This window comes from Halichoeres trimaculatus, unplaced genomic scaffold (genome assembly GCF_033239565.1).
Source record: "Halichoeres trimaculatus isolate MK-OKI-2021-1 unplaced genomic scaffold, fHalTri1.1 fHalTri1_scaffold_10, whole genome shotgun sequence".
NCBI classification, from domain to species: domain Eukaryota; kingdom Metazoa; phylum Chordata; class Actinopteri; order Labriformes; family Labridae; genus Halichoeres; species Halichoeres trimaculatus.
Genome location: NW_027437187.1, coordinates 5649037 through 5671671, shown reverse-complemented (window position 1 = coordinate 5671671; position 22635 = coordinate 5649037). Strand labels below are relative to the sequence as shown.

The following is a 22635-nucleotide window of genomic DNA, read 5'->3' as shown; positions in this document are numbered from 1 at the left end:
TGAGAAGCGTCGCAGAGCTGTGAAATCCCCAACAGGCTTGAGAACTTAACGGGAAAGTTTATTCCAGGGTAGATTAAAGGTTTTTAAGTCAAAAATATGTCAGTAAAGGAAAATGAACCCTGTAAAAAATAAAAAGATAAAAGATAAAAAGCAGTCAGCTTCTGAGTGCGAGATGACTTCGTGATGTCCTGAAACAAACTGAAAACTTAGGGAGAGGACGCCCTCTGCTGGCGAAACAGGAGAGTACATCAGCACACATGGGCATAATAATAATAATAATAATGATTATTATTATTATTATTATTATTATTATTATTATTATTATTATTATTATTATTATTATTATTATTATTATAATTACTAATACTATTATTATTATGATTATTGTAATTAAAATATAATAATAACAATAATAATAATAATAATGATAATAATAATAATAATAATAATAATAATAATAATAATAATAATTATAATAATTATTATTATTATTATTATTATTATTCAATTAAATATACAATTTACAGACACGTGGTTGCACTAATAGTGTCTAAACAAAAACATACAAAAAGACGGTGTTTGCACAAATCAAAGTACCTCAAAACAACACAAACACAGGCATCAACATAAAAAAAGCAATATAGTGAAGGAAAACTCAAATAAAAGAAAAATAAAACAAAGCAGGGAATAATCACAATCTTGACAGTTAAATTCATGAAGTGTCAGGGAAAATACTGTTATAATAGGGCATGAATTTGATACATTTCTGTAGTTGATAAGAGCATATGATTTCAGAAGAGACTCAAGTTCTGGCTGAGAGAATAAAAACTTTGGAAGTGACTCTGAGAATTTCTGTTTGTGAATAAAGAACTTTGCATACAGAATGACAAAGTTTAAGACGTTCTCAAGAGCTGCATTCCTCTTGTTCTCATAACAACAAATTTTGTCCCGAGATGTGAGTGAGTAAACAGTTAGCTGCACAGAGAAAGTGGGATTTAATATTTTGCCATAGTTTTCTAGAAACTTCACAGTCCAGAAAGAGGTGGGAAATCGTTTCAGAAGTATTTTTGCAGAAGGTGCACTCAATCTCGGCATCTGTGTATTTAGCAGCTGTTGGTGGGGTAAATATTGTGACGAATTTTGAAGTGTACATCTTTAGCTTTGTTTGTGATACAGAATTTGAATGGTATAAGCCAGGCCCTCCCCCAGTTACTATTCTCAATTCTAGCATTCGAAAAGGATTTTCCCCTTGGGAGCACTTTGTTAATTCTTTGAAAAATCTGTCAGACATGCTTGTTGTTGCATCGTTTGTCTGTGAGGTCGAGACCATCGAGCATCAGTTTAGTTCGTGACATGAGGATAAATTGACGTAGTTTCCGTGACGTCACACACCTGTTTATAGAGTCTTCTCCCTGATGAACCCTTTGCCAGGTGGGGGATGCACAAGATCAACTTTCCACAACTGGAAAGTGGATGTCTGTGTTCCTGCCAAGAGTGCTTCCTCAGAGTGGGTTTTTAGTGCTGGAAGAACAAGAACAGTTCTACGACATTCTAGCTTTTGTCTTTTAGTTTACTGTTACTGCCATGATCCCAGAGCACACACACGTACACTACACACACACACACAGGAACTCAGAGCAGCTAATTGGCATGCAAGAGGTTGAAATGTTTAACTCACATGTGCATAATTTAGACATTTAATCGCAGCCTTCTATGTGATGACACAATTGCAGGTTCTCAAGTTGTCAGTGCGATTTGGTTAATCGTGCATCACTAATTTCAAACAAGTGCATTTATTGCGAGAAACAAGCTGCACATAGTGATGTTACACCTTAGTGCTTATTGTCCTGCGAATCAGTTATCTGTATCCCTGTTTGCATCTCACTGCCGTGTACTAGAAGGGGGCGGGCTATGACAAAAGATTTTTTCCTTCCTGAGAATGACATCTAGCTCACCCATTAGCTCACTGTGGGTAAACCCATTTTCTCCTCCAAACAAAGCAGTCACTCCTCTGCACATCCTCTGTTGTGGCTCTTGTTTACAGAGAAAAGCTCTTAAATGTGAAAACTTTACTCAGCAGCTTCCAAACAATAATGTGTAGATGGACAGCCATGTCAACACAAACTCAGAACAACATCAGAGTAATGTGTAAGTTGATTATTGTAAACTAAAGGTGTCACACTCTGTTTAGATAATGAACTGGAAACACCTGCAAAGTTTTCCTGAGTCTTTAAATGGTCTCAGAGTCTGGGGACATGCCATCTGCTGTTGGCCCACTGAGTTTCCTGAAGTCCAGTCATCACGTACACTGTAAAATGTAATATGTTGACTTGATTTGAAAAAACTAAGGAGATTGGTTGCCTCAAAATTTCCAAGTAAAGTAGATCATTCATTTTAAATTTTTAAATCTGAAAAGAACTGTTGAGTGTAGTGAACACAAAATCATTTGTTATGTTAAGTATAAAACTTACTTCAGACAGGAATTTTTGTTGTAATGGTGTTTTGTAACTGCAAATGAGGCGGGAACACAGTGTATATAAGATCCTGCTGTTCTTCGAGATGTTGTACAGCACAGTTGTACTGTGTTCTAAATGGCACAGACCAGCTGCTTATGCTCCATGGCAACAAACAGCTGTCTTATCTGTCTAAGCCCTAACCCAACAACACATCTCATTTATTAGCATAAACACCAAAAGAGCTGTGGAAACCACTAAGAACTTAGGCTCTGTTTACACGGAGACTCCCGCAACGATTCTTCCTTTACGTTTCCAAAAGCCACCCGTGTTTACACGAGGACGGCGTGAAAACGATCCACGTTCATGCGACTCCAGGAGGACAGGTCACTTCTTCTGTTCTTCTTTCTTTTTCTGCCGTTTTGTTGTGTGAGACGGTCGGCAATCCAACCATAACGCGCATTACCGCCACCTACTGGACCGGAATGGCTCAACTGGAAATGTGGCTGGGCGCGCAGCCTTCACCTGAAACTGCGAGTGCGCATGCGGTGACGTCAGCGTTTCACCCTGAAACGCTCCGCTCTGTGTTTAAATGAGGCTGGATGGAGGAGCGGATTCAGATCTTTCCACTCTGGGGAGCATTTTCAAAAGATTGCGTTTTCGATGAAAACGCAACGTGGTCTCATCTAAACAGACGGCCAAAACGCAACGAAATGTTTGTGGAATTGACCGTTTTCGGCGTCATGTAAACGGGGCCTTATGCTAATGCCCCGCACAGACAGCCTGGCCACAGTGCAACCTCTCGATGTATAGCATGGTCTTGTGTCCACTGTGTTTCCTCTTTACTCACCGTTACAAAACGCCATCACAACAAAAATGTCATCGCTGTAAAACAACAGTAAAGTACTGGCAGCAGGTTTGCCAGTATTATACTGTTATTTTACAGTGTAATTTTTTTTACAGCGCTGTATTTAAACATAAAATGATTTTACCATTGAAATTTCCAAGTAAATTTACAGAAACTTGTGACAGTGTGCCTAAGAAAACTCAGCTTTTAAGAACAACAACAAAAAAAAAAAAATCAAGTTTTCTTAAAAAAAAAAATCCATCAATACATATAAAAGGTCATTCACTAAAATGAAATTCATTGACAATAGTAAATGACTTAAATAACAACTTAAAAAAAAGAAAAGATAAAAACAGATGAACTCTAAAAGTGCCCACAATGCACCGGGGTAACACTTGGAGAAACGTGATGACCTAATGTAAGTATTTATGGAGCAACATCTGCCATGTTAAAATCAACACCTGAGATGTAATCACCCACTACTGTCCACTTGGTCATCATACCAAAAACTGTATATTGCTTTATATAAAATCACATCGATCTTATGCATGTCATAAACTTAAAGTAAGTTTAATAAGCTTCATTAGTATTCATGTTAGCATACGTTACTTTTTTAGTTAATGTTTTGAAAAGTCAATAAGTTAGCTTAAGATACTTTTACTGTGCATTTGATTGATAAGACATATACATAAGGTAGCTTGTTTAAGCTATGTTAGAATTAGGGGGCGCTAACATCCATCACAGCTAGGGCAGTGTACAACAATCTTTTTGAGCCCAGATGTTGAAACACAACCTGTGTGTGAAATGCAAGATCTACCGACTGAAGGCTTGAGGCAAAAATAGATAACATGTTTTTCCAATTTTAATGAGCCCATTTAAATGATTTCCAATTAAGCCTCCCATATTTAAGTGGTATAAGCTGTTTCGCTTACCTGTTAAAACTGCTTGGGTGTCATAACTTTACCTTGTACCTTCTATGTTACAGTGGAACTGTAATGTCTTTAATAAATGTTGTTTAATAAATGATGTTAAAGAGGCAGAATTTGTATGGACACAACAGCCAATGCAAATGCCCTCATTGTTCCATCCCAGTCTGAACATCTAGACACGCCCCACACAGAGACACATAGTAATGGTGTAGTATACAAAGCTAATGGGCTTTCAGGTTTGATCAGCAAAAGTTAGATGTATGACATACTATATATATTGAATCTGGTGTGAAAGAGCAATACATATTTTTTGTGCGTTCTGTTTTTAATGAAACTTGATCAAATTAAAGCAGAAAATCCTGAATCAGAGTAGGGAAAGTGTTATATATCTGCTAAGATAGTCTGACTCAAGTCCCCCACTTCTGGTGCCCTTTAAGTGTCATTATTTGTCCATCATTTGGGTGAAAATGAGGATGTTTTTGTGTTTGTTGATGGTTAACATGGTTGTACCTTTCTGTGATGGGACAGCTTTGATGGAGGAGCTTTGGGTGAAGGATATGTAGTAGTGTAGTGTAATCTACAGCTTAAAGGCACAGAGAGGAGAGGGAACCAGCCATACAGATGCACAAAAACAACGTGTGAAGAAGAAAGAGTTCATACACAACATGCGACGTCTCTTCTGTATTTTATAGAAAACATACGACATGGAACAAGACATGGAAATGTTACTTTTAAACAAACTTTACTAAGCTGAGATGTGACATGAACACTGATACTCTGAGTGGGTCCACACCAGCCTCATCCTGACACAGGAAACACGAAGTACCCACAAAAACACGCTGCTGTCCTCTAGATGGAGCTAAGGGTTTTAATGGGGTAGGGGTGGGGGTCACAGCAGCAGGTACCGGGTCAGACCTCCTCCTCGGAGCTCCTTCAGACGCTGGCAGTGTCTTAGCATGTTGAGGATTCCCTGGAAACGTTTGTCCACCTTCATCTGAGTGAACTCTCTGATGTCCTCCTCCACCACGAAGAACTGACCTGAAGCAAAGTGAGACACCGTGAGACAGCAGACAGCAGGGGGCGCTACAGGAACAAGTATGATGTTTCTGACGGTCTGGGTGTGAGGTTGGTCGGCCATTTGGAGAGGGGTCAGTCACTGAGTCAGTGGTTTACCTTCCACAGAGCTCACATGTTGCTGGAGTCTATGCTAATTCTGTCTAATGACTGTGCAAAGCTGCTGATGGACACTTAAATATGTCTGACCTTTGGTGTGTTTGGTCTCCTGCTCCTTGAAGCGCTGCTGCAGTTTGCGTGACTGGTTGTTGAGCGTCTTCACCGGCTGATGGAGGATCTTGTACTTTGCTGTTACAGCTGTGTTGATGCTCTGCACGGTAGCGTTCAGCTGCTCGTAGGACACTCGTCCTCTCATGTACCTGAGGACAGACAATTTCAGATGAGACACACTTCTTCTTAAACATGAAGCCTTAAATCCTGAGATTATCACCTGATGTTTCTGAGACTCACCATCAAGGCAGTGACCGAGCTTCATAAAAACAAGAGGATTCTCTGAGCTGTCCTGAGCTCTGTGTAGGTGCTGGAGTGTATATAACGTGTTTTTACCAGAAACACAAACATCCAGCTTCACCTCTGCTCCTTAGACTCTTCACATGCCACGGTTAAAACAGGAACCTGACTCAGAATGTCACTTGGGCTCACACCTAACCTGTCCACGAAGACCTGTGTTTGTTCAGGTATAAAGTGTAGAGGGAGTCTAAAGCTGTGTGTTACACAGCCACACACTTAAGGAACACTGGGTTTGGTTCAGGTGAGGCTGTCTGAGGTGTGCAGAAGAGGGGTTATCACCAGGTTCACCTACAGCTACAGGAGTATGTCTCAAACACATTGACAAAGATGACGTCAGAGACGAGAGTGGTGCAGCGAGGAAAACCTTTATAACATAGAATTATTTTAGTTCTCACTAACAGAGGTTCAAGGATTGATATTTAGAGAGCTAATTCGGATATGACATCAATAATGTTTCTAACATTTCACTCTTCTTCTACCATTCTGTAAAATACATCATTATCAAAGAGCAGCACAAGCTGTCAGCTGATTCTCCGTATAACAAATGTGTGTTTCTCTAATTGAGTTACTTTAAAAATTAGAGAGGCTGTTATCAGTGACTAACACACTCTCATGTTCACAGTAGAGTCTCTGCAGAGAATATTCAGAGGACGCTGGATCAAACTTTTAGTGTGTATTTTAAGGAATCTGTATTGATTACAAGATTTACTATAAAGATTTTTGATTCACTCCTAACAATGGTGTCATATACATCTAAATTGTATGGAAAGGAACTTTTTAAAAACAAAAAAAAGTTTATTTACATGAGATCCCAACCTAACGGCTCCTCTCATGGTATATATAACAACACTTTAGTCTACCTGTGTGTAAATACAAACAAGTAACACACGTTTTGGCCAGGATATAAAGCGACCACAAATAGAATTAATGAAATCAGTTTGTAAGTTAACCAGTTTGTGGTCCTCCAGAATGAAAATGCATGGACAATGTGGGACCCGGGCCAAGTGCACCTACTAGCCACCGCCACATCTTGACCCAAGTGGACGTTTTCTTACTCATCTATACGCCGTCGCAGCGAGAGGCACCAAAACCACACTTCCCCTCCAGCTTTTTTTATTTTCCAGTTACATCGTCCCCTCATACCAGTGGACCTGTTCATATTTTTTTGAAACTCGGGAGCAGAGTGGCTGAGGCAACCTCCAGCGGGCTGCTGACGCTCATGTTCGAGTTTACGCCAGTGATGCTGCTGGTGGATGTCTGACAAGTTACTTCAGATCCTTGGAGGGCAGTGGTGAGCCCGCCCTCTGTTTCTTTTTAGCTAATAGCAAGGCTCTGGCTTGCTTTATTGGTTTACAACAGCGTTTTTTTTTGGATAGTTAAAACTGAATCACATTTAAAGGTCCCACATTATGCAAAAATCACTTCATTAAGTCAGTGAAATTTGTGGGTCTTTGGCTTTCCTCCCAGCCCACAAAATGCGATATTTAATGACAAAACCTGTACTTAGTAGAGCTTGTGAATAGGGATACACGATATTGGATTTTTGCCGATATCCGATATATCGAAACCCCTTTTGGCCGATACCCATACCGATAATCACAAGTTTGTTTTTTTCACTGTAAAGAAAGCTAAGTCTTTCCTGTACTGGAATTTATATCTTACTCTTATTGTGACGGTCTTATTTGTTTAAGAAACACAAATAGTTTTACCATTTACGATTTTACCTTAAATAAGAAATGTATTATTTTTTCAAACTCAAGACATTCAGTATTGAAATACAGAAAAATAATTTCTTTAGATCACATGAACTTTAAAAGTACAATGCATTTTTAAACAAAACCAAGTTGCATTTGATTATTTTAGAGCTACTGTAACAACCTGGTGACAGACACAGAGCTCTGCAGTGCAAATAAATGAAGTGCTACATTTTATTTAAGGAGCTTATTTTTCAGATGGAAAACAATAACAATCCTAACTGAATAGCACCTTATCGGCTGTGCATTATCAGATTATCAGTTTCATATCTGCCGATACCGATAAACGTGTTTTTAAGCTTTTATCAGCCGATACCGATATTGTGCCGATAATATCGTGCATCCCTACTTGTGAATATAAAATCCTGACCTAAAACATGCTTTTTGGAATTTCCGGGGTTTGCCGACGTCAGCGAGTCCCTTTTTTGACCAATCAAGTCTGACCCGATTGGTCCGCCGGAGCAAATACCCCCGAACCCCCTCCCTTCCCACTCCTCTCTACGCATCTAGAGAGAAATCTCTCCAGCAACAGGGAGAGGAGTGTGGCTGTTTTTGGCTGTAAACAACCACATAGTTCCATGCACAAGCTTCCCATCTCTGAAGAAGACAAGACTAAGTGGCTAGAGTTCATTTATGAGGGGAATGTGCCAGCTACACTCAGTAAAACTGTGTATGTGTGTGCTAGTCACTTCACGGCCGACTGCTTTTCCAACTTTGGACAGTACAACAGAGGACTAGCTAATAGACTGGTCCTGAATCCAGGCGCATTACCAACCATCCACCAACAAACCTGGGACCCTGGAAATGTGAGTATTTTAAATGCTGTGTGCTGTGGAGCAGATGTAAGAGCTTTTCCTCAGTGTCCCCCCTGTCTCTGTGTCAGCTTCAGGATGCTAACTTTAGCTGCAGTTAGCCTGTTGTTTTAGCCTGTAATGTTATGGTAAACGAGCTTCGCTGTTTGCTAAATATCGTGCACTCGGAGCTCGTGGCGCCGCTCTCAGTGACGCTGAAGAGCAGGGCGGTATCAGTGGTGGCTCATTTACATATGGAGGCCACGCCCACTAAATCAGAGCATTCTGAACAGAGGAGCTATGAGAGCCTGGAAACAATGCTGCTGTGCTTGATTTATTGGCTTTTTGGACCAAAACATGTTACTACCATTTCATGAAGACATCAATGATCCATATTTCACTGCAGAAAGGGAGCAGAATATGGGACCTCTAATGCAAATGCAACCTTTTTCCCTTCCTCTTTTTCCAACAGACAGAATCTGTATAGAGACGGAGAACTTTAATCCCTGCTCACGTGAATGTTGATGTTAGCCTGTTCCTACACCCAATAACAGTTGTGTTCCATCATGGAGAGAGTGTGTTTGTGTGTGTGTGTGTCAGCTGTCTCTTACTGAGGGATGCTGTCAAACTCTAGAACAGTGATAAAGTCCATCTCTCTGATGAAGCTCCGGCTGCTCTTCTTCACCTGTTCCTGCTGCAGCGGCTGAACGTCTGCAGCCTCGCTGGGCTTCACTCCGAGCTCACGGCCTCTGATGGAGAACAGGACACAGGCGTCACAACCATCTGATAAGATCCAGGGTAACCTACGTGGATCTACTGACTGACTCTTCATCTCACAGTATGTTACAGCGTCAAGCTGCTGATGTACTGCTGTGGTGAGCTGACGGTCAGACACAGGTCGGATTGTTTAAACACAGTGTAATGAAACACAGGAGGCTCAGGGAGGGCAGTAATAACGACATTGATACATCTCCTGATTTATTGTGGGGAAAATTATGGCCCCTGGGCTGTATACAGCCCCTTTGAGTTCACTGCATATTGGTTCAAAATTTACCAAATTATAGTCAAGTCTGCATTCATTTGCCTTTTTCCTCCACTAGATGGCACACTTCAGACACACTTAGCTTTGGCTGGAGTCTGGTCTATTCTTTCTTCTTCCACTTTGTACCTGTGTTGAACCCTTCTGTAACAATGAGTAGACCACAGAAACAGAAAAGTCAAATTGAAACTACTACACTGTCCTGCATGCCACAACCATGTGTAACATTACAGCCAGATTGATCAAGTTTTTAACCCTTTGGGAACGAAAGACGAAGCACATTTTGATACTTGGTACTATGGAAGCAGTTCCACCAGAGCCATAGAAGAAACAAAGTGCAATACCCAGCCTCTGTCCCCTCCAGTGACTTTTTTCAAAAAAGTGAGTAGCTTAGCAACTTTCCTGGTGTTTGAAAACTGATGTGAAAACATGTATTGATCTGTAGCACCCTCTGCTTCCAGCTGACCTGTCACTTCTTTGCTGCTGTTCATTTGCACTGGCAATCATTTGTAGTTTATTTTTTTAAATAAGAAAACTGCTCAAAGTGGAAGAACATCAATGCTGAAAAATAAAACTCTGCCTTAATGTATCATCCAAATAAAGCTAATGTAAGTTCATGCAGGACACAGAAGTCATATGCCCGGCTGTGATCAGCTGACAGGCTGATGTTCAATCTCTAACCCCTCACAACCAATCACAGCGAGTATCTCACGATAAGGCGGTGTATTTAAATTGCGTCTTCACTCACTCTTATCTCTGCTAGGGATGCACCGATCCTATTCTGGTGTCAGTAGGACAGGATCGCTCCAAACTTGACACTAAGGCTAAACTTATCAAATAGTAATTTCTGTAAAATTTGAGGCAGTTTTTTTAACCAAACTGCTGTTAAACATTTACATACTCATAGTTAAAATAAATATCAACTTCACTAATTCCATATACTCATTTTTTGACTTTTACTCAAAACATTACCAGTCTTATCTCACAGTAGGGCATACAGGTTATTATTTAACACTGGTATCAGATAAGGATTGGTATCTGTATCGGTATCGGTCGATACCCAAAGCCCAGGTATCAGTATCGAAATCGGGACCAGAAAAGCTTATCCCTGCTACCGTTTTGCTACTCAGCTGCTTATGTCTTGATAATTCCTCATCCACCCCAACCTTCTTCTATTAAGACTCTATGAATAGAATTGATTTTTTAAAATTAGTATCAAAAAGTATTGTACAGGATCCTTTATCCAAGTAAAGGTATTGATGTTGGTACTGGTATCAAAAGTTTTTGATTGACTCTCAGCCCCAAAGTCTAATATTAAAAGTACGTAGTATGTTTATTAAAATAGACTCAGTGTTGTATTAAAAAGTATTCTCACTGTGCTGGGCCTTCTCTCTTCGGCATGTGAGATGGTATGTTTTCCTTCATGTGAGTCACATCCTCCAGGTTCTTCTGGAAAGACTCCTCCAGGTCCTGAAGTTACAACATCATCTTGTCATACAGTCAAAGTAAATTAAAAGTGTCAGAAATACAAGGTCAGTACATTCAGGACAGTTTACTCTTTGAATTCACGCTAAAGTGAAACAAACTCTTGTCTTTCCAGCTGCTTATAAACATGTTAACATGCACACTCTCAAGCTCACCTTCAGACTCCTGAGCTGCTCTCTCTGACGCTCCACACACTTTTCAAACTCCTCCAGAAGTCTGTCCACGGCAAAGATTTCCTGTCCCAGCTTCTTCATCTTACTCTGAGACACATCTTACAACAGAGAAAATGAAGAACATGGTTGTGAAGAGCTTGTACTCAGACACAGAGAAAATGAAGAACATGGATGTCTGTACGTACCAGTGAGGGACAGGTCCAGCAGAAGCTTTAAAGAAGAAATCCTGCTGTGGACATGTTGGCTGATCTGCTCCAGCTCACTCATCCTTCAGACACAAACGTGGTTTGTTCATCAGACATTAAAGAAATTAAATTTAAGATTATTAGATTAATATATACATCGTTTTGTTTGTTGTCTGGCTTTAGGAAATCTATTCATGCCACCTTTTATTATAAATAAAAGCCATAACAATATTATCACACAAGCCATTGTATCCTCATCCCTACATACTGTCCACAGGTCACAGGGACCTGTTGGGGTCCGTCCACAGAGTACAAAGTACCCTGAGCTTCATGAGCTGACTCCAGATCAGCTGTTTAGAGACTGCTGGTCGCAGCCCCCTCAAACATAAACACGAAGCTTTTAGAGACATTGAAGAGTCCCACGGTCACTGACTTCTGTTTGCTCTCTCGGACTCTGTCTCTAACAGTGTAGTATCTGTCGGTGGGATGGTCTCGGTGTTTTAAGGTCCACAGACTGAACCGAACTGACGGTAGAGGCTGCTAACGCTAGCATGGAGCTAACAACAGACACCCGAACGATGTGTTTAGTCCAACACACTAACAGAAGCAGAAGTTCTTCCTGCTGTGAACAGCTGAGCTTACCCGTCGACAGCTCTATGGTGCAGGTTAAATGAAGTTATCTTTCTCAGACTGACGCTCAGTAACTCCCGGGTAGATTTCAAACGAGAACCCAGACGTCACCTCCTGCGCATGCGCGTCATCACATCTAATTTAGGAACGTAAAGAACTCCATCAGCGCCCTCTAGAGGTGAAGCGGCAACCCACAACAGGAGAGCGATAACAGAGCCCGACAGACAGATGTATTCTGACAGTAGACTGTGCAAACGGGGTCACCAACCTTTTTGTGCCTGAGAGCTTCATGGGTACTGAGTCTTATACCCTCAAATCTACTTGACTATGATTGGCTGCAAAGGAGGGAGACATCTGATTGGCCACAGACTTTCCTTGATAAAAAAAAAAATACATATGTGTATCTAAGCACGTCAGGGGGGTCTCCAAGATTGACAAATGCAGCATAAATGACCTTTTTTTTTTTTTTTTTTTTTTTTTTTACATTTATGAATCCTTCTTTGTGCATTTGCACGCATTCATAAATATTTTACACACTTGCAAATCGGTTTACACTTTTTTGAATCAGTTTATGCATGTGCAAATCTGTTTACGCATTTGCAGATTGACTCACACATTTGTAGATCAGTTCACACATTTGTAAATGCATTTACACACACAAAACTTTTGCATTTGTAAATACTGAGACTGATCTGACTCCATAGTCTGGACTCTGTTTCTGTTTTTCGTGAAGACTGGCATTGCATGTTTTTCACCAGGGTATTGTGATCTGGTGCGTAACTTGATACTGCAACCCAGAGTGAGTCTTGGAGATGTGCATGGGTTTGTTTTTGATGAAGTTCATGTCAGAAAATGCTGATTCAACCTTCATAGCTGCTGTGCATACATCATTGTACTTTTCTGTGTCATCAAGGCACCAAAACTTTGGTAGTCTTTGAAGTGGACGTCATTTTGCAATGTTACAATTTCAATCTTGTCCAGCATCCATGTTGCACATTGCACTTAGTTGCATCTTGGCTGTAAATGCATTTAAAGCACTTATCATATCAACAACAGTCTTACCTTTGCCTTGCAACTGGCAGTTCAGGTTTTCAGCACTAAACTCCTTTTCTGCTACATGTCTACTCTCCTCCTAGTTGTCTTTGGGGGCAGTAGTGTCAGGAGTTTTTCTTTTGTGGAGAAATCTTTTAACACCATCCGGATAAAGACCAATAGCTGCACTGTACTGCTGCTGTCCACCGACTTCTCACACTGAATGCTTAACCACCTGCACTTATCCAGGTCCCAGTCCATGTGATCGAGACAGCCGGGCAATAAATAATGATAAATAAAACTGTCTGTTTGGTGCAGAAGTTAGAAATTTTCTAAGGTGCATGGTGTGGACATTTTCGCTTGAGAAGGACCACATGAGGGGGCGAGACTGCTAAAATTGACGTCATTCATGTGCACGAAGCTGCACCCATTTTGCAGACATGTCAAGCATAAACCAAGCTTTACCCAGGGTATCCAGAGTGGAGATTGAGAACCACTGGTGTAGGACACATATGAGCCTCTCCAGGAAGTTGAGATACTGTGTTTGCATAATTAACCCAAATTCAAAGAATCCCCTCAAATTCAGGGCGACCTCACACTTTTGTCCAATCACCATGACCTATTTGACCAATCATAATAGTTTCACCTGGGCCCTGGAGCGTCACCAATCGTAGCTGTCACTTCCCTGCAAAACTGGCTTCCTTGTTTATGAAGCTGTAGACGTATCAGACAGAAATACCTCACATTTAACAAACAAATACTACAGCTAAGGACTGTGCAAAGAAAATTTCCGAATGTTCTGCACTGTTAAGCGTCCTGTACAACATCAAGGTGGAACACAAACAAAAACCAATGACTGACAAACACTTTCTACCCTAAAACACAAGAGAAGAATGACTGACAACACACAAGACAGATATCACAGTGACAGAGGCTTATGGGGTATGTCCGAAAGAAACTGTGTGTGTGTATGTGTGTCCTCACTGGATCATGGTACTTTTTTCAAATGAATTGTTTATCTATAAAAAAAAATCGCAACTACTTCAGCAATTTTTGCTCACTGTTGCAATTACATTGCAAAAATAGGTCTAAAAACATCCCAGCATGCGTTAACAATCCTCACACGTCTGACCATTTTGACTGATATTTCATAAAACTGGTATTCACATCAAAAGGAAATTAAAGACCTATTTCTTACTGTGGCTTTAAGAACATTAATACACATAAAACTGTGTGACCTCATTTCATTTTAAACTTTTTTGTTTTTAATCTCTGTTTATTTGCGTTTCACTGTCATGTTGTATGGATGTTTTTTTTTTTTCTTTACCATTGCCTTTTTATCCTTTTCCTATGATCTGTCTGGGTTTGACTTCGTCTTGATATCTAAACTCCAGGTGCAACTTATGGCCCCATGTGTTATCCTCGTTAACAGTCTAACAACTTTGAAAGCTGGTGTGAAGAGGGACAGCATCATCTCCCCTTTAAATTCAGGTACAACATGATGCAAGTGCACCATGATTGGTCCATAAGTGGGTGGGCACTGATTGGTTGAATAAAATGACCAATAGCATAGGTGGTAACACAAAGGCTCAATGAATGATAGAAATATGAAGTTAGAGATGTGGTTATTAGACTGGTGGAGGAGTCTCTAACTGCTCTGCTGCACCGTCTGCATGTTCTGGCACTGATAACTCTGATGTTTACCACCGTGTGTGTGTGTGTGACAGAGAGAGAGAGAGACAGCTCTGGTTTCAGGCTGTTTGGAATATGCTATTTCAGCCATGTTTGGCATGAGGAGTGCAGAGACCTTTACAGCAGCTCCTGTTACACACTCAGTGTTGATGGATCGTTGCTCGCGTCAGAGGAGCTGCTCCGCTGCCAGCGTGGAGCCGGACCAACCTTCAGTCCGTGGGTTAACCAGAGTGGAACTTTTAACGGGTTCTGAGCTCCTGAGCAGTGATAAAAACAGGAGCAGAGTCTCTGCCAGGGGGCACAGAGAGGCTGAGGTTAGCTCTGGGTCATGGAAACCGTCCACCAATCAGTGAATAACAGCGTCTGATATCAGACACAGGTAGCACACCTGTAAACATGGCTATGACTGAAGCTGGTGCTCCATGCCTTAGTGAACCTGTGACCCAAAAACAGCTGGTTAATGTCCATTATTACTTTAACCAGCACACAGAGGAGTTCCTCTTATTGGACAAGTCCTGTGAGGTCATCCTGCATCATCAGGACCCTACTGGGGGACTTGAATTCTGACTGACAGGTTGGTCTTAATCTGATAAGACCTCATGTCTTTGATTGAAGTGGGAACAGCAAATAAACTCAGCATTAGAAACACATGAATTCTGCACTACACGCTTCCATACATTCCTCTGCAAACACCTGATGCTGGTCTGGCTTGTGTTGTAACACACTTTGGACAAAAGCATCTGCGAAATAAAACTGTAGCCCTGTAGACCTGTAGTGGTCACACCTGAGCCATGCTCTCAGCTCGCAGTCTTTCCCCAGCAGGTGAAGAACAGAGGCAAACAGCAGGGCGAGTGCTATGAGAGCATCTGCAGGGTCAGGGCTTCCTTTGGACTCTGTGTTTAGACAGAATAACAGACTGTACATTCCATGATGGTGAGGACAGCAGGGTGGTTTGGTCTGCAGATGAGCTCATGACCACAGACTGGATCAAAGATAGATCCAGTCTCAGTCAGAGGTTTCTGCGCTGAAAAAAGAAAACAGTTGTTCCAACTTAACTTATTGCTTCGATTGGTCACACCTAAACAAATAGAGTTCTTTGAAATGAAGTTAACAAGATCAATCAACACAATTAATTAAGGCAAATGAACTAAATAATTTGTTGTCAAATCAACATTTTGCATCAGTCCACCTTAAAGTTTGCAGTTGTTTCAACTCAATAATTTGCAAAACTCAAAAAGAAAACCAGAGGAGGTGTTTTTATACTTTATTGCACTGTAAAAATGTAACAAGTTGAGCTTACTAAAGAGAATCTAGGGAAAAAAATGCACTAAAACAATGTCAGTAAATATAACTAATAATCTTAAATTGAGTTTACTTTACGTCTACTTGTAAAGTTTACTTTACAGCCTATGGAACTCACTCATTTCAAACCGTGAGTGAGGAGGGAGTGGATATTAGACCCTGCTGTACATTGAGATGTTAATCTGCCAAGGGCACAAGATTTCTGTGCTCCACATGGCATGGACCCACTGTCTGTGCCCTGTGGCATGGACTATGTACTTAATGATTTTTTTGAAACACATTTAATGTTTTAAATGCTGATAAATGAGATTTCTTGATGGGCCAAAATTATGATTAGAAATGACAAACTGGGTTTTGTTTTGAGTTAAATTACCATTACTGAGAGAGTATCTTAATTGGAGCTCTCACTGCTGTGGGGAACAGGCAGCCAGCCTGTCTGTGCCATTGAGCACAGACACACTGCCCTTGCACAGAATCTCAGTGTGCAGCGGGTTCTCATATCCACAGCATTCCCTCCTCATCCATGGTTTTTCCCTTTTGAGAATCATTATTAGTGTTATTCCTTGCACATTTTGATCTGGACTGTCTTTTGGAGACAGTCTGAAGTGAAACCTTGAGGAATTTAGATAAGATCTGAGGCACTCTCAACCTCCTCTTCCCTGATGGCCATGCATTGTTTCATGTTCAGTGACAGTCTGTCTTGGGAACAGAAGGCCTAATGGTTTAGGTCATGCCCCCTGTGGTTTGCTGTCAAATAGGGGTCCTCATTTCGAATCCAGCCTGTGGCCCCCGCATTACCTACTCTCCCCTCCCAATGATAGAAGACATCCAGTAACTTTTTTTTCTTTGTGATTAGCATGTGGCTCTTTGGACAATCAAGCCTTGTTTAAGTGTGTTGTTCTTTATTTTCACTGTCGCACCAATAAATGGACTACAGTGGTTCTAGCGCCACCTCCTTGGGTTGGAGCTGTATCTCTGGCATCCTCACTGAAGGGTACCAAAAAATGAGCCCAGGCCAGAACAGATGCTGCAGCAGGAAGAACAACAGATTTTCAGAGTGTTCAGTGTTCGTTCTGTATATATCAGCAGAGGAGCCGGTTTGTGGCAGTTTTACACTCCCTATGCCATGTCTGTAAGTCATCAGATGGTGATTGAAGTAACAGGCTCCTGCAGCACTGTTCACTATTATAGTTATGTAAGCATCCCTCAGCAGTCCTGTCTAATGTGCCACCTTCACTGATGTCCACGCTGCAGATGCACACCCTGCTTCACCCTTGGTTGTCATTCCAGACGGTGTTCAAAGATGGCACACACCAGTTTATCTGATCCACTTGAAGACGATCCAGTTGAAGTGATGAAGCAAGGGTATTTTCACTCAGGACTCAGTTACCCTCAGGGCTATTTCCAGACGGATCAACTGTGTCCTCCTGGCACAGCACGAGCCGAATGAAAGAGGGAGAGCACTGAAGACGGCAGCTATAAATTATTTTCACCCTTTCACATCTCCTGCTCTTTCTCTTCGCCTGTCCAATGCTGAAACAGTCCAGGATTCTTTGAGGGTCCAGAATAAAACCTGTCTGAACCAGGCCATCCCAGCCCTGATCCTCCTGGTTCACTGACAGCTTGGACTCTGAACGTATACGAAGTTAATGCTGGCTGTAAAAAGTGTTAATAAGGAGTTCTCACACTTCATTGGGTGGCACATGGTACCTTTTCCATGGGATGTTGATTCTGAGCAGCCATGTTAACCCCAGCTGGGTTCAGTGGAAAGAATTATTTTTACTGCAGGTAACTTTATCCCGCTCACAGCTATCAGAGGGATGGGAAACCTGCAGGATATTCCAGCTTCTATGTTTGGATGATAAATGTTTTGTACACACTGAGTGCTGTAATCTTAGTTTTGTTGGGGGACTCTTTAAGTTCCTGCTTGAGCAACAGGATATTTGGTTTCTGAGGACAGTTGCTGCAGTCCCTCTTGTCCTGGCTCCACCTGTGATGATGCTAACCCTGTTGATCACTGAACCTGACATTAATCTCACTTTGAGTCTTAATCCTGGCTCCAGAGATCTACCTGTGGAGTCAGACTGTGTGCTGCAGGCAACCTGAGCCCGGAGTACAGCGTGGCTCTCATACCAGGATGATGTTCTGTTAAGCCCTGAAGATGAAGAGTATGTCTCAGTATGACTCTCTCTGTGAGTACAAACCCTCACACCAGCTGCTGCAAAAGCTACAACAAACTGCATGGTTCAAGAATCCCCTGCTGGGCCTCTCCATGGACTCAAACCATCGAGGGGTTTGGCCAGGGTAGATTCTGCCAGTCATAACAAACAGAAATCAGCCACCCTCCAAATTCACCGACCCAGGAGCACCAGTTGGCCCTACGAGTGAATTGTCACCCTACTTATAGAGGGCACAGTCCTGGTTTGATTCATGGCCCTCTGCTACACATTTTGGCCTTCTCTCCCTGATCCCAATGTTTAATGTTTCTCTCCATGCGTCCTCGGAATAAAAGTTAAACATGCCCAAAAACACAGCTACAAATGCACCAATCAACTCTGAGACAAGGACGCTTGACTCTCAGAGCAGTCTGCCCATTGCTCGTCCAGTCTTTTGCTGAGAACTTATTAGACCGAGAGAATCCTCATGTTCCTCCTCATTGCTTTGGGTGGCTGGAGGCGGTTTTCATCCTGGCCGCTGTTTGCCCTTTGCCAGGTTTACCACCACAGTGAGTGTGGCCACACATTGCATGTCTGCACTGTAAAAAGGGAATCTTCAGTTCAAGTGATCAGTTGAAATGATGTAATTTTTTAATCAATCCAACTCAATAATAAGTTAAGGTTTTCAATGTGTTTTGTGGATCATATCAACTTGAAATTCTGCAATGCTAAAACTAATAAAAAGAAGTAGGACCAACTTAAACTATTGCTGCAATTGGTCACACCAAAATAAATCATGTTCTTTGGAATGAAATTAACAAGTTCATTTAACACAACCTAAAAAGTCAAATAAACTAAATATTTTAATTCTTCTCAAATCAACATTTTGCATCAATCCAACTTAAAGTTTTCAGTTGTTTCAATTCAATAATCTGCAAACCCAAAAGGAAAAACCGTGGGTGAGGAGGGAACACTATGGATATGAGACCCTGCTGCTAATTAAGATAACACACGGGGCCAGTGTGCTCCATGGCATGACCCAGCTGGCTGTCTGTGGTCCACTGCACTTCCTGTCTGTCTGTCTGTGCTCAACAGCATAGGCTGCCTGGATGTGCTCCACGGCATAGGCTGCTTGTCTTGGCTGCCTGGCTGTCTGTGCTCCATGGCAATGAGGGCTTCTGTTAAAATACTCTCTGAGTAATGCAATTGCACCTATTTACTGTTATTTTACTTAGGATCTAGTTAACTGGAGCAGTAAGCCTCCCACTTGGCTCTTCCTTCAGCCTCGGCTCCACAGACTGACGCTGTTGTTCTTACTTTGACCGAGCAAGGAGGTTTGGGATTTAAAGAAGGGACACTGTGATCCAATCCTCTGAGTCCTGACATTTATCTCAACTTTGCAAACTGATACTGTTTACAGTCTTTGTGCTGCTGCTCGACCTTGTTATTAGTGTTCTGTCTCATTAAATGGGTATTTGATTGTTTAATGTTGGTATATTAATAATAGTTGTTCTATTTGAATGATTGTGGTTATTTTTTTGGTTTTGGCACTCTTACTTGCACAAGGGTGGTTATTTTCATTTGATTATTTCCGCATCCAGTTTATTGCTTTTTTGTTTGCACAAGTGTAATTTTTTTTTTTTTTTTTGCCGTATTTGCTTGTCTTGAGTTTAATTAGAATTGTTGAATCAGTTTAGTTACTTTAGAATTTTTTATCTGAGGTTTTTGTTGTTAATTAATATTAGTTAAAATTTTAAAGATGATTTGTCAGAAAATAAACGTAATAACTTTTGTATAGTCACTGGTCTCTGCCCAGTGGTCTTATGAACCTGTACATCTGCTTCTAGCTGCTAAACAATAAAAAAATGAATACATATAATTTCCCAGTGGTGACAATTCTCTTTGCTGACTTAATTATACTCCCAGTGCCTCACGCTACATTTGCAAAGTGTCTGACATGGGAGTAGAAGTGCATTCGATATCATGCCATGATGCAGATGAGGTCTAGCTGAGCTGGTCAGGGTCTCTCCAATAGAGAGAAAGCACTGGTTGGGAGGAGATGTAGCCAGCTCTAAGTCTTTGGCATAGTGAGGTGGAATTAAGGTGGCCACCCAGAGGTCACTTCAAAGGGGAATGCTGGAGAGTCAGGCATGGCAATGGACAATCTGGCAGCTGTGTGGGATGAGAGTGGGGCTTAAAAACTGGCAGCTGGTAATGAGGGACAGGTGAACGGTGTAGGCCTGATTAGGGGGTGTGTGGTCCAGATGAAAAGGTGGGAAACTGAAGAGAGTGTAAAAGCATGGGGGCTGTGAGACTAAGGCCATGTCCACTTGTAGTTGGGTGTCTGGAAATAGCATATGTTTATACGTTAAACCCTGTCAGCTTTATGTCACTAAAAACTAAAAGAAAATTGAAAACTATGGTTTCATGTAGACGCCAAGAAATGGACCTTAGGTGCTCAAACGTCACAGCTTATGGGGGTTCATTCACATTGGATAGCACACTCATTATGTCTGAAAAACACTGCCCATTATGGGTTTGGCATGCCTCAAGCCACACTTGATGGCGGTTTTGCCGGCTGCGTTTGGACGAAAGTATTTTAAAAAACAAATGAAGGGAAGATATTTGTTTCTGAAAATGGCCAACTACATGTGTACAAGGCCTGAGTTTGGCAAAAAAAAAAAAAAAAAAAGCTGTTGGAGAGCAGACTGGACGTAGTGGACATGCTCCTCCAGAGGCTTAGAAAATACCAGGTACACAAAGACAAAAAGGTTCAGCATGTCCTGTAAGACATGGTTGACCAGCACCTGGGAAACACTAGGATCAAAGCAGGGCCTCAGGGTCTGGTCCTTTTTGTCCAAAAACAAAAAAATAAAAAATACAAAAAATAAAAATCTTATCCCAGAAGAAGCCAGAGATGAAGGCCCCCATGGCCTCTCTCTGGTCCTGGTCTCTGGACAGTGAGCTTAGATGACCTTTGGGTTCCTGGTGATGATGGGGTGGGCAGAGAGGTAGCCTTGGCTTTGCCATGGTTAAAACTCTGATGGGACCCCAGAAATGTCAAGAACAGAGCTAAAGGAAGAGGCATGAGGAGGAACTTGGTGGCAAGCTGAACTCTACCCCAGGATAACCGGCTGCCCGTTCCATGTGTGAGTTGTGAGACAAGGCTACCCCAAGACAAGCAGAAGCCTGGTTGACTGCAGTATGTGGATCTGGTTGGGCTCATGGTAGTTCCCTGACTATGTGCACTCTGATGGGTTACTGTGCCCAACTCCATCAGCAGCCACAGAGGTCTGGAGAAGAACTAAAACCATTCCTAATTGATGAAAGTGGTGAGGGTAGGCAAGTCCCTAAGATGAGGAACCTTGGCATGGAACAGGGGTCTGGAGTGGTTCCTGGAGAATATCGAGCTTCCCACTGTATCTTCTGATGGCTCCAACCTTTTTCTGTACACTTGGAGATGAAATGGTCAACTTGGCCACAGGCACAGGTTGGACTTCTGGCACCTCTTTTGCCCCTCCGTAGTTAACTTGGTGCATCCAAGCTGCATGGGCCCAGGCTCTATTGCGCATTGTCTAGAAGCTGAAGAGGAGCTTGTTGGAGGGGAAACACTGCAGGGTCTGTCATCCAGAGGTGTTAAACTTGGGCCTTCTGAACAAAGGGTGCACAAACAGTAATCATAAGTACATGTTTCATGCAGCTGCAAAGAGCTAAGAACCAAGACTGCATGATATTTTTGAGAACACAAATGTCTCAGCACAGGACCTCAGGTTAGGTGGTGGATAAAAAAAATGTATTCATAGGTCAGACAGACCTGAAGAAAGTCATTTGACCTGATGGTAGACATGGAGGAGTCCTCATGGAGAAGGGGCAGAGGATATAAATGAACAATCCTAACATGTACAGGCAATGAGGATTGCACAATACCGTGCAGAAGGAGCTGTCAGTGGCCCTCCCCTCTCTCATACGGAGGGCTGCTTGTGAAATGCTTCCATGGGTCTGGGTGTCAGGCCGAAGGAAACATGCCTGTGCGGTTCTCCCTGTGGGTCTGTCATGCCAGATATCAGAGGGGGGCCAGGAAATTAACCCAACTTCTGCAGCTGGCAGGGTATGGGTTTGGTCACCATAGAAACAAACTGAAGTTTCAGTGTCACTTGGAAAGAGAGATGACAGAGACCAAAAGTAAGTCCCTGCAAACTCAGTTTGGTCACTACCTGAATGGAGTCCACTTCATGTACTGTGGCTCATTTTTATCATTGTGCGTGATAAAAGGGAAATTAATGCTTTTATAGATCCTGAGGGGAACTGAGCATAGATTTCAGCCTCTTAGAGCTGTCTGCAGACAGTCCTGGTCGCCCTCTCAGTAGGGAGCAAAGTAAAAGCACTAGGGTTTGCAGGCTGCTTTAACACCAGCTGCTCAGGTGTCCCTGATGGTGACCCTGCTTTAACCACCTCTGTGTCAGACACTGGTACTGCTCCCTCTCGTGCTAACACTGACTCTGACTCTGCAGCTGACAGGTCTGTCAATCATAGGGGTGTGTATGTCTTTTCAGGCTGTATGTAGGTCTTTTTGAGACTGTTGG

The 22635-nt window shown here is 42.0% G+C and overlaps 1 protein-coding gene across 1 annotated transcript; it reads right to left on the bottom strand.

Moving 5' to 3' along the window:
• Nucleotides 1-4875: 4875 nt before the first annotated feature.
• ska1 (spindle and kinetochore associated complex subunit 1) lies at nucleotides 4876-12019 on the bottom strand. The gene is made up of 7 exons (XM_074678064.1): nucleotides 11883-12019; nucleotides 11241-11323; nucleotides 11038-11153; nucleotides 10773-10867; nucleotides 8970-9107; nucleotides 5493-5662; nucleotides 4876-5267 (listed from the first exon to the last, which is right to left on the bottom strand). The coding sequence occupies exons 2-7, from the start codon at nucleotides 11320-11322 to the stop codon at nucleotides 5119-5121; spliced, it is 750 nt and encodes a 249-aa protein (XP_074534165.1). The 5' UTR covers nucleotide 11323; nucleotides 11883-12019; the 3' UTR covers nucleotides 4876-5118.
• Between the last annotated feature and the right edge of the window lie 10616 nt (nucleotides 12020-22635).

Coding starts and splice junctions, on each gene's coding strand:
- ska1 (XM_074678064.1), bottom strand. CDS start 11,322: ATGAGTGAGCTGGAGCAGATCAGCCAACATGTCCACAGCAGGATTTCT. Junction 9,108..10,772: donor AAGAGAGAAGGCCCAGCACA/GTGAGAATACTT, acceptor GTTCTCCATCAG/AGGCCGTGAGCTCGGAGTGA. Junction 5,268..5,492: donor GGAGACCAAACACACCAAAG/GTCAGACATATT, acceptor ACTTTGCTTCAG/GTCAGTTCTTCGTGGTGGAG.